The 12,863-nt window shown below is 34.4% G+C and overlaps 1 protein-coding gene across 3 annotated transcripts in view; it reads right to left on the bottom strand.

Annotated features, from left to right (window-relative positions):
* LOC131060607 (outer envelope protein 64, chloroplastic) overlaps window positions 1-12,863 on the bottom strand; it is a 134,554-nt gene that overhangs the window by 97,158 nt on the left and 24,533 nt on the right. For all 3 annotated transcript variants that reach the window (XR_009110398.2, XM_057993908.2, XM_057993907.2), the window contains exons 2-3: window positions 8,919-9,071; window positions 2,201-2,325 (exon numbers count right to left, since the gene is read on the bottom strand). Coding sequence is in view for 2 of the 3 variants with exons in the window: in XM_057993908.2 (XP_057849891.1) it covers window positions 2,201-2,325; window positions 8,919-9,071 (278 nt within the window). In the remaining variant the exon portion in view is untranslated. The remainder of the gene's footprint in view (window positions 1-2,200; window positions 2,326-8,918; window positions 9,072-12,863) is intronic.

Here is a 12,863-nt window from a genome sequence, read left to right as displayed (position 1 = left end):
ATGCATATCATCAACAAACCCCATTCTTTCCTCTACCTGATAGGGATTGAGGAATTCTTGGCCATCTTTGCCAAGTTCCTTGCCATTGTATCTCATCTCCTCCAAAAGCTTGAGACCAATTACTGCAGTATGTTCTTCAAATTCACTAAGAGACTTGTTACACTTCTAGGATGATTTGATGATCGGTGAGGTGTTTGCTTGTCTTCTTCACAATTTGTTGCTCTTTATTGTAAAGATGACCTTGGAAGACAGCCATTCTCCTCCTTTGTCTTGTCATGCATTTCTAGGAGCATTGCTCAGATTTCTTCTTTTGCAAACATCCTTTGCTGCATTTTTTCCATGGTTTGGAGATTCCTTGATTCTAATTTGCCTATCTCACAAGCAACGGACTCAGTTAATGCAGCATTTGGATTCTTAAGTTCTCCATTTTCTCTCTACAATCAATAAGAGTATTGACAACCGTGGAAATATTATCTATTGGGAATTGCTTAGTTAGAGAAAATATTCCATAGACCCTATTTTTTTTGTCCTCTACAAATCATTGGAATCAACAATTATGAAACTGCCTCTTTATTACAAAACTGCCACTTTAAGCAAACTGTTGGCTATGTACCAGCACTGGCAAATGCATAACTGCCACGTAAGTGTAAAAAGTCCCTCAACTAGCAGAAAGACATAACTTCTGCATACATACTTGAAAATAGGTGTCTTTTATTAAAGTGCATGATTTTAAGACAGATCCAAATATACAATTAGAATTGACTTTTGAGGAACCATAGCCTATGTTGTACCTTATTGATGTAGAAAAGTTTTTTCAGTTGTAACAATGTATAACATCGTCACTCTTCAACTTTCTTCAATTTTATTGATCCTGCCATGTCCTTAGAGCCTATGGAGTCATGTATATGACTTCCTTTGGTCCCTCATGGACCATTACTATTGGAGCGAGTACTCCTTATGGTTCCATCATGAATCTGAACAATTTCATATTGCATCATGAATAACTTAATGTTGATTAAATAACAAATTTTAATATAAGTATGTGACATTTCAAGTAGGAAAGGAGATCATGCATGAATGAGGATTAATTGCAAGGTGATCAAATCTATCAAGACCTTGCAGAGAATGAAGATATAGCATATATTAAATGCCCTCATTTGTAATCAACACAAAGCTTCCCTTGTGCAACTGTATTCCCTGATGCTCAATTTATTTAGCAATTTACTTTAGTTATAGCAAATCCATAACAAATGAAAAAAGATCTGTTAAATATAAATGATCAAGATATCAGGGTAACATAATTTCGAAACTTGTAATATGTTCTACAAAAATCCAATCTAAAGGAAAAAAGATCTGTAATGTATTCTGTCAACAAAAAATAAGTAGTTTGAAACCCAATAGAAGAAAATGAAGCTATAAATAATTTTGTGTGCCATCGTTTGTAATCAACAAGAAGCTTCTCTTGAGCAGAAACAAACCCGATGCAAATATTATTGTTTTGCGAATTGCTTTGGTTGTGGCAAAATCCATAACAAATGCAACCTTACTGTTAAACTTCAATGCTTAAAATTTCAATGTAATTCAAATTTAGAGAAGTATAATGTTCAAGTAAAACCTAATCTATAAGGAAAAAAGATCTGTAATGCAAATATTATTTTTTGCAAATTGCTTTGGTTATGGCAAAATCCATAACAAATGTAGCCTTACTGTTAAAGTTCAATGCTCAAAATTTCAAAGCAAATCAAATTTAGAAAAGTATAATTTTCAAGTAAAATCTAATCTATAAGTAAAAAAAAAAATCTGTAATATGTTCTTTTAACAAAAAGAAGTGATTTAAAAACCAATTGCACAGAATGAACCTACAAAAATTTTCATGTGCCGTCATTTGTAATCAACATGAGGCTTCTATTGGGCAGAAATAATCCCCAAAGCTCATATTTTTTTAGCAAATTACTTTCAATATAGCACATACATAACAAATATAAACTAAATGTTAAAGCTCCACACTCAAAAATTTCAAGCTAATACAATTTGAGAAATGCATAATATTCAAGTAAAATGAAAATCTAATCGACAACAGAAAAGATCTATAATATTTTCTATGAATAAAGAAAGTGATCTAGAATCCAAAAGTATCTTATAAATAGTGACCTATGAGTTTCAGTTTTCTGAAAATTATATTCTATTCTAAGACTCTCACCAAGAGCGAAGTCCACAAGCTTAGCTGCAACAGCTACAGCAGAACCACTTGCAGATCCCCCAGGGATTCGTGAAGCTATAGCTGGGTTTGTTGGAGTTCCATAATGTCTGTTTTCCCCTGTTATGCTGCACATGGAAATAAGTTGAGTTGAATCAACCGCCTACCATTTCTTAAACACAAACACATTAAAGTAAAATATATCGACAGAAGTAAACTCAGAGACCAGCTCCAAATATCAAAGCAGGATTGTAAAGGAGGCTAAGAGAAACTATACTTATAAATATAATATTAAAATGCAAACAAAAATAGTATAGGATAAAGATATAAAATATAAAATGTTCTGAAAATAAAATGCAATATTGAGAATTTACATTTACTGATGCCTTGCCAATTCAAGATATAATAAGTCAACAATTCTGATCATAAAAGTTATTAAACCTACAAATTTGATCTGCAGATTCAGGTTCAAGTACACAGTTTACCAAAAAAAATTACCTGAGTTCAGTATCAATGGGTACCTCCATACAATAAATATACACAAATTGAATACTGAACATGCCTGATAATTGATAATTCAATGTGCACTAATAAAAACAGTTTAGATTACTGCAACTACATGTAGAAAATCAATACAAATCATCGTATTGATCTTGATCAAGAACATCAACATCATCAGTTTCTTAATTAGAACCACAAGCAGCACCAGTGCCACTCCCACTAGTTGCACTATGCATATCTTCTTTAGCAGCCTCATGCCCCTTATCATCAATCGAAATGAAAGAAACTTGTGTAACGAAAGAATAAAAGTTAGGATGCTCTAGGATTATAATTATATCCCAATGCCTTGTCATCCCTATATTGTACTCTACTAATATAACTAAAGACTAACTCCTCTCTTTTTCATTGCCAACCAGTCGTGCGTAACTGAGTGAAAAAAAAAGTATGTACTCCAATTCAACTCAATGGAGAAAGAAATCACAACAATTTTAAAATTCGAGACAAAGTCAACATAAAATTAATGATAACAATTGTTGTTATAAATCCATACATTAACAAAGGAGATTAAACTCCTTAAATAGAGATTTCACAAGACAAGAATAGAAACACGAAAGACAACTAAGATGACCATCATAGAAACATTACATTATTTTAATACCCTCCCTTAATGGTCATCATTCTAACTACCCTACTGAAGACTTACATAATCTGCACATCTTTTGGTCATGAATGCATAGAAGGCTGCCCCGTTCTCTTCAAAATGCTCTGCAACATGAGCCTATTGCTGAGACCCTCCCTGGTTCTACAAAACTTTTGGATATGACCAAGATAATCACAATCCTTCCAACCTGATGTTGGGTAACAAAGCTTTCCCTTCCTGTAGCTAGAGACATCGAAATCAGCTTCTCAAACTGAAACCATGATTTTGAAGAAAAATCACCTAACCCTCCACTGCTTCAGAAAAACAGCCATGATCTTGTTCAAAAAATCATCAAAAACTTTTGCAAATGAGCACTACGACCCAAAATAGACTGCAAGAAACCATGATTTTTGTAGAAAAAATCAACAAAAACTTGATATAATGCTGAGAAACACTTGATGTGATGCTAAGATCACCCATGATTATTGTGGAAAAATCGACAGACACTTGATGTGATGATTTTTTTGGAAAAAATTAGAAAACCCAGACACGATTTTTTAGGAGAATCAAAAAAAACCCGACAATAATTTTTGTTTTAAGAAAAAATTATAAAACCCAACAACAATTTTTTTTAGGAAAAAATTAAAAAAACCCAGAACATCAGTTATGATTTTTTGTGGAAAAATCAAAAAATCCTCTTGCAAAGAAAGAACCAAACAATTTTTGTGTGAAAAATCAGGCAAAAAACGAAAAAATGCATGACCACGATTTTTTAGGAAAAAATCATGCAAAAACCCTCCAGACTTCAACAGCAAAATAATAGAGACATTGCACAACAAAAACAATGTCAGGAAATTGCACAAACCCTAGTCGAACACAGGAAAATAAAGCCCTAGCCGGAGAAGAACAGAACCACCCGTGTCCCAACGCAACATAAAAACATCGAACATAGACCCGTTGCGTTGGAGAGGAGCTCTCAATTTTTCTGCTCAAAAGGTGCGATTTGAAAAAACTCACATGAGTTTATTTGTGCACTTTCACCAAGCAAAAATCAACCAAACCCATTACCGTGATTTTGCACCCTTCTGCAAGCACAAACAGATTGTGCGAAATGAACAAAACCTAGAAGAAAAAAATATTGCGAAAACCCTTGCTCAAGCCAAAAAAAAAAGCCGAAGTCACATGTGGGCAGAAAAACTTTCACGTGCAGTAAAACTAGACAAATTTGTCACGCAGGAACAACAACCAAGTCACAGGCAAACTGAAAAAAACATGATAAAAGGCTCTAGTTTGTGGTAAGAAGAGACAAAAACCCGTCATGAAATATCACCAGTAGAAGACCAGAGCTGACACACGAGAAAAAACACTGTGATTTCCAAATAAATAAACGGCACAATTTAGAGCAGGATGCCCGCAGATTTGCCCTCACTGTGTCACAAAACAAACAGAGAACCCACACGATTTGTACTGAGAAAACCCACAAAAACCCTCAAAATATTGCTCTAATGATTTTTTCATGAAAAAATCAATTAAGAGTTTCTGGAAAAAATTCCAGGCGAATTTTTTTTTTTTAAATTTGCCAAAACTTAAAAAACCCCATCGACCCACTCTAATACCATGTTGTTATAAATCAATATATTAACAAAGAAGATTAAACTCCTTAAAAAAAGATTTTACAAGACGAGAATATAAACACGAAAGACAACTAACTAAAATGACTATTATAGAAACATTACATTATTTTAATAACAGTTACCAATTTTACTAAACCATATGCTTAATTAGCATATAGTCTATATTTAGGGATATCCTGGGGATAATGGTACCTATTTACCAAATTGAAGATTCCAAATGACAAAGCCCCAACATTAATGTCAAATATCCAAAAATCAGAACTGACTACACAAATAGGAAAAGGATAACATATGCTTTATGTTTGAGTTGACAATACATGGATAAACTACTTGGTGTCAAGTTTATATAATGCCATGGAGATGACATATTTTACCATGAGGATGTCTTGTAGACCATAAGAAAGCCCTGAAGACCACAGCAACATACTATTTGGCAATAGGGATGTCTTGTTTGGACTCAAGGACTCACGATGTGGAATTGTCGATCAGAAAGTGAGAAGACTCCAAAGGAAACAAAATTCAAGAAAACATTAGCCGTACCACAAATATATTCACTTCTATTGAAGGGGAGGGTTTTTGGGGCTAGTCTCTCCATGGAAAAGACAACAAAGGATGAGAGGAGCAGGGGCAACAAAGGAAGAGCTTATAAGACTCCATACTGGGGGGCAATAGCCATTCCATGCTCCAAAAGAGCAAAATATCTATATTTACATGTATAACAAGATATACGAATATGCTACTATCTCTTCATGGAGTTCTTCTATCCCAAGAGAATTTTTCCCCATATACATTTGGCCCCTCATTCATGTGAGGTTTTATTTTTCGTTGATGTTCGTCTCCATAAATTGCTGGAGAGAGAGAATGGTATTTGAGCATATCCATTTACAATATTGATAGTCATAGCTACATAAATATTAATAACATCTATATTTTTCTAACAATTTTAGTTTTAGTTTGATGTTTTTAAGGCACAAGAAATGCTACTGTTTCCTCTTCCTGATGATAATAGAAAGAGCGTGATTTTATACATGAACCACTCTTACTTATTATAATCTAACTGGGTAAATATCATGTCTTTAATTAAATAGAAGCTAATTTCAGTAGCAAAGCAAAGGAACAAGCAATTAACAAAAACAAGCATCCATGTACAAAATTCTCTCAATTAATAAAAACAAGCATCCATGTACTTATTTGGATCCAACATCAAAGAAATCAATTTTGATCTGTCAACTGTTGAGTTTGAATTCTGCCCACGTAAATTTTGAATGCGTTGTACCACTGTGTCTATCTGCATTGCATACGTACATATGAATATTTGGTACTTCATTTTCGTCACTTTATGTCTACTTTGATCGCCATAAAATGGATTTGTTTTTGAAAATTTGAATGCCTTAAAACTTTAACCAGTTTGTCAAGCTTTTTGCCAAAAAACTATGTGGCAAATTGAACCAATACTTTGGATTGTCAAAATGTTGCCAAGCCAGAGCAACACTTAATCTATGTAGAGAAGGTAGAAATTTACCATTAATTGGGACTAACTTCAGCTCATGTCATTCTGGGAGACTCTAATCTGTAAATTAAATGGCCTTCTGCTGAATGTCATGAAACCTATAGACAGTTTAGCACAACAATCCTCCATTTTCGGAGTTTAAAATCATACAGGATCCGTTGGAAATATCATGTAAACTTTTATCAGTAAGCTGGACAAAACATGATAGTTTGAGAACAAATTTTAGCTTCCTCAACTCCAAATAATGTTTTACATCAGAAAAAGGTCACATTCAGATGTGGCAAAAGCTATGAATATCGTCTTATGGAAAGTCTGTCAGAATATGAGCTTTTGGGTACATCCACCATAAGAACTAGTTGGAACCTTAACATAAGCTGGAGTTTTGAAAAGGAAGAAATACTCATGGAAAAAGCTAATTCAAGGTTACTTGAAGATCATCTGAACCTACATCAGTTCATACAATTGTGAAGTGTAAGAATCCTGAGGTATGAAAATTTAGAATATAGCATTTGGAATGAAAGAAAGTTTTGGTCTTCTGCAGATATACAAGAACCTCTGTTGTTTTAGGAGCATTGTAGAAGTTATAAAGTTATATACTTACATGCAGGTTTATTAGCTATATAGGTAATACCAACTTTAGTTGTGATTTTCAAAAGGTGTGAAATGGCCCTTTGAGTTATTTGACTTGGAGGCCTAATAGAATTCACCATCCTGAACCATATGTCTGTGCTTGTGTGAGAAGAAACTCCTATCTCAAGTAGAAAAGCATTATCCATGTCTCAGTTTGAAAATTAATCAGTCGATGGAACAATTCAAGAAAGTACAGTTTAAAATTCTTTGTTTTGGAGAATGGGAGGCCAAAAGACGACAGTTAGATGGCATAATTGCAGCAGTCACAAATAGCTACATTTGTTCAAAGACTAAACCTACACCAGGCCTATTTCCAAATTATCTGCTTTATTCAAGAAATGAGTCAAAATAGCTAAAAAACAATCATAACTACATCAGCAAACCTATATTCATCACACTGTCTCTGTTCTTGTTCCAGACGCAAGTAACAATTGGCAACATGTGATTCCATGTATTCAAGGAGAAATGCTGACAACTGGTAGAAAAGAAACATCATTTCACCCGCACTACCATCTGGATCTCAGAAATAAGTTAGAGACAAGAGGTGCTTCAGTTGTGCATCTTCTGCAAAGACTGGTGTGGTTAAAGTCCTAGTTTCTATTTAATAATTTATTGTAATTGGTTTTGGTTCGGTGGTCCTGGTTTACTTGGCAGATAGGACCCAAAGTTAGAATTTACAGGAACATCTTATTGCCTAGGTGTTAATTGAATTATTTAGTCAAGGCTGCATCCGTGGCTTTCAGACACACTATTTCAAATTTTTCAGGCCCATTTTTTAAATTCACTGATTCATTAATAAAAAGATGTCTGCTTCCATGATGAACTGCCCCTGAGACCTTTGCCAGTGGTGTTATTCTCTGTACCATTTACTGGAATGTCTTATTGCCTAGGTATTACTTAAATTATTTGGTGACGGCAGCTTGCAGGGCTTTCAGACATGCTCTTTCTGATTGCTCAGGTCTCTTTTTGAATTTGACTAATAAACTAATAAAAATAGACTTTTTCTTCCATGATGAACTGCTCATGAGACCTTTTGCAGGTGTTTTAAGCTGGGTTATGCCTCATCATACTGTCAAAAGTTAAAACATATCAGCCTACAAAAAATGAAATCATTCATGAAAGCAAAACCATCGTTCTCAAAGGGCTTTCCTGCCCAAAAACTGGCTAACCTTAGTAAATTTACCATGCTACATTATGGTGCAGATAGATAGATATTGGCATTGATGTGGAACTAAATCCTCAATCAAGGATATTCCAATAAATTTAAACTAGCTTGGATTTTCAAAACTTCATTAGCTATTAGCAAAAAATCACAAGGCAATTGAACCCATAAAGCACACATGAACTGATAAATTCGGGACATGCATACCAAAGCCTTGCTTCCCAATTGAAAAAGCTTTTAGCGCATTTACTGCCTTAAAATCATGCAATGTCTAACATTTGTTATCAAGGTAAGTTAAACTCACAAAATTGGGATTTAGACTTTTAGTCAGTACTCAGTAATGGAATCACTGGAATTGAAAAAACATAATAGTAACCTAATTAATGATAGCACTTAAAATAGCTCGTCTTTTCTAGATACAACTTTTTTAAAATAATGTAATGACTAGACCCTAAAAAGCCATCAATCTCCAACATACAATATAATCTATCTGTGACATACAGTACAATCTACAGAAACAAATTGCACTACAGATAATCATTATGGTTAGATTAACAAAATGAATAAATAATGTCACTCAACTAATTACATTCCATTCCATATTTTAACATAATTTCTAACAAAATTAATTAACTGAAGCTAACCTGTATGCAAGCTCATCCATGACAGTTTTGCCAACACATGTGGCACCATGAGCCACAACAAGTGAGACGGAACCAGCTGTTTTAGCTGCAGGGTCATGCGTTCTGAGCCAATCAGGGTTGCCAAAACCAGTGACATATCCCTCCACATCAAAGCTGTAACAAAATAAAGGAAGGAAGTTTGACGTAAGGTAATGAAATGCAATACATCACAAGCTAAAAAAATGTTCAAAACATCTACAATCATCAGCTCCAATATATTAGCCCTTACTTTTTAGATTTTATATAATATCAGCTTACTCTTGGCACTAATAAATATCCCTTATTTTTTATATTTACTATTTATTTTTACAGTACTACCTATATATATTTTCTTATAATTTAGGATGTCAAAGTCTTCTGATAATTTACAATCTCTATGATAATTATGCTTGAAGGTGGCTTACTATTATAATTTTATTTGCTTGTTTGGGTTGCAGATTCCTAGAAGATGCAGTTGGCAATTTGAGTCTACTGTGGTTGATGGGTGTAGATGTCTTCTGGCTGCATTGTCTTTGTGTCTCTGTTAAGATGGCAGGTGGAGAATCCTCTCAGGACCCACTTAGGCATGGACTTGTGTTACATCCTGTTGATGTGTTTTTTAGGCACATGCGAACACAGAATAAAATACCCAAAAGCTAAGTCACAAGGTTCGAGTTCGAGTTCGAGTTCGGCGGCTATGGAGTTCGGATGAAGTTCGGCAAGGGCAAAAAGTTCGGAAAAAAAATTCGGCATCAAATTCGCCTTATATAATTTTATTTTTTTAAATTAGTAATATATCCAACAAATTATCAATATACTTAAGATTGCAGAATAGATTCAAAATCATTATAGAAAGATGCAACATTCTTAATATAAACCATGGGAAACATGTGATATCATGATTGTCAAGTTTTTTTTTATCAAAAAGATACAATCAAACGTCAAGACTTTAGAACTTCAAAAAAGCTACAAGCCTACAAGTCATCAAGACTGTGAAGATGTTTTTAGTCAAAAAGGTATAATCAAAATTCAAGACTATAGAGCTTCAAAAAAGCTCCAGGTCGTCAAGAGCACATGGCTGAGTTGCTGCTGTAGCATCATCATCATCATCAGTATCACTGCCCAATTCATCATCCACAAAGTCATCCTCAGGCTCATCTGCAACTCCAGTTACCATGCCTTCTGAAATTCGTTGTTGTGAAGAAGATGTGGAGTCATTTGCTGATCTATTCATGAACAATTTTAAATTGCTCCGAATGTAGACAAGATCTCCCAACTTTCTGGACAGCAACTTGTTCCTCTTTTTGGAATGGATGTGGTCAAAGCAACTCCAGTTCCTCTCACAAGCTGATGAACTGGCTCCCTGACTCAATATTCGAATGGCAAAGTGTTGTAGTTCAGGATTTTGTGCTCCATAGCTCATCCACCATCTATAGCCAGGTACCTCATCTCATGTCATATCATCTCGGGCTGCTTCTATTCCAAATAACCCTTCTGCTCTCTTGTATTTCCAACTTTGGTCTCTAATTAGACCTGCAATTGTTCTATCTTGTTCAAACCTGCTAATGGCTTCATAAAACCCTAGCATGATTTCAAGATCAGCTTGTCTATCAATATGAAATAACTTAGGCTCCAAATAGCATGCTGTTGCATGCAAAGGTGTGTGCATCATCTTCAATCTGGAATCAACTATCTCCCAAATCTCCATGTACTCTGCTTCTACATTATTTAGTGCTCGCTGAATAGATTCCTTACAACGGTCCATGCTTTCATAAAGCATGCCAAGGCAAGGTGTGTCACCATCCACCATACGAAGAACATCAACAATTGGTCCACATATATTCAAAACTTTTGCTCCACTCTCCCAAAAGTTACTGCTCAAAATGATTTGCTCTATGTTCTTCCCCTTAGCACTTTTAGAAAGTGCTGAACTTTCCCACTCATTGGAACAAACAACCAATCTCAAAGCTGCTTTCTCTTCAATCACTCTTTTCAAAGTGATATAAAATGAAGCAAACCTTGTGTCACAAGGCCTCAACAACTCCCTAGATGCATGTTGCCTGTATAGACTCAATGTGAGACGGTGGTTTCTAATGAAATTTGCCACTGCTCTTCCTCTATGGATTGCTTCATGTATCCATGGGAATTTTGCCAAGTCATGAAGTAGCAAATCTAGACAATGGGCTGCACATGGGCTCCAATATATCTGTGGGTACTTCTCTACAATCAGCTTCCCAGCACCCACACAATTCGCTGCACTATCAGTAACCACCTGAACCACATTTTCCACCCCTACTTCAAGAATGGCTTCATCTAGTATCTGAAAAATATATTCTGAAGTTTTCTTCTGGTTCATGGTGTCAATCACTTTCAAGAAGACAACACCTTCAGGGCAAGCTACTAAAACATTAATCAATGGCCTTTGACATATATCTAACCATCCATCACTCAATATAGTGCAACCTATTACTTTCCAAGAAGCTTTGACCTCAGCTAACTTTTCTGTCACTCTATCTTTTGACCTCTCTAAAAGAGTTGTTATGAAAGCCTCTGAAGTTGGAGGTGTGTACCCTTTGCCAAACTCTGCAACTTTCTGAATTGCATTACGAAAATGAGGATTTCTTGCCACGTTGAATGGAATGGCACTTGCATAAAACAAATCAGCCAATGCATCATCCACTTGTTGTTTCTCTACCGGTTTCCAAAAGCTTTTCAATGTTCCGCTTCCTTCTGATGCACCTGTGGCCTTGGGTAAACTGGAAGAGGAAGTGATAGATGTGAACCTGGACACATCCTCTTGAATTCTTTGTTTTTTTTGTGTCGTCTTGAGCATTCCTACAATCGAAGAGGATTGTTCTCTTTCTAAACCAGCTCTCATTTCTGCAATCACTTTTGGACATGCAGTAACACCTCCTCCTGCACCCCCACTGATTCCAAGTAAGTGGTCTCTTACCCTTGTTAAACTTCCTTTGAAAGGTTTCTTACATTCCTTACAAAAGAGCTCATTACCATCACGTGTCACATATTTCCATACTAGAGAATCTAATTTTTTAGGAGGCATTTTGTTACAATCTATAATGTTTCAAAAGAAAAACAATATTTAGTATTTAAATTATTTACATTCTATTTAAAACACATCAAAACTAAATATATGAAATTTTTACTTTTGACTCTAAAAAGGAAAAGTAATATTAAATTTTTATTATTAAATCTGAATATATCTTCTAAAACATGTTTTATCTTTTTATGTAAAACATAAAACATAAAATATAAAAACATCTATTTAAAATATAAATTAGAAAACATAAAATTTATCTAAAATACAAATTATTATAAAATATTAAATTTATCTTAATATCTAATAAAACATAAAAATATAAAAACATTTATATAAAAGATTGGAGAATATCTTAATATCTAATAAATATAAAATATAAACACATTTAGATATAAATATAGAATATCTTAATATCTTAATATAAATATAAAATATCTTAATATCTTAATATAAATATAAAATATCTTAATATAAATATAAAATATAAAAACATTTAAATCTAAATATAGAATATCTTAATATAATAATTATTAATATCTAATAAATTATTATAAAATATTTTTAAAAAAAGTGGGAAGAAATAATGGCCTACCTGAACACGCAGGCCGAATGGCACGAACACACAGGCACGCAGGCGCCAACACGCACAAGCACGAACAGGGCGAAAAGGGAGATCATGCAGGGCGCGAACACGCACAGCCGCATAGGCATGAACACGCACAGGCACCCGCACGAACACGGCACGCACAGGCACGAACACGACGCGAGCAGAAAAACAAACAAAAAACCCTACTCCGCACGGTGCGAACTAATTATTTTTTACACGAAATGGGCATCATATTTATTTTTTTTAAATGATGTAAACCCTA

The sequence above is a fragment of the Cryptomeria japonica genome, chromosome 2 (genome assembly GCF_030272615.1).
Source record: "Cryptomeria japonica chromosome 2, Sugi_1.0, whole genome shotgun sequence".
In the NCBI taxonomy this organism is placed as follows: domain Eukaryota; kingdom Viridiplantae; phylum Streptophyta; class Pinopsida; order Cupressales; family Cupressaceae; genus Cryptomeria; species Cryptomeria japonica.
The sequence above is the reverse complement of the archived record's forward strand: the minus strand, read 5'-3'. Positions and strand labels throughout refer to the sequence as shown.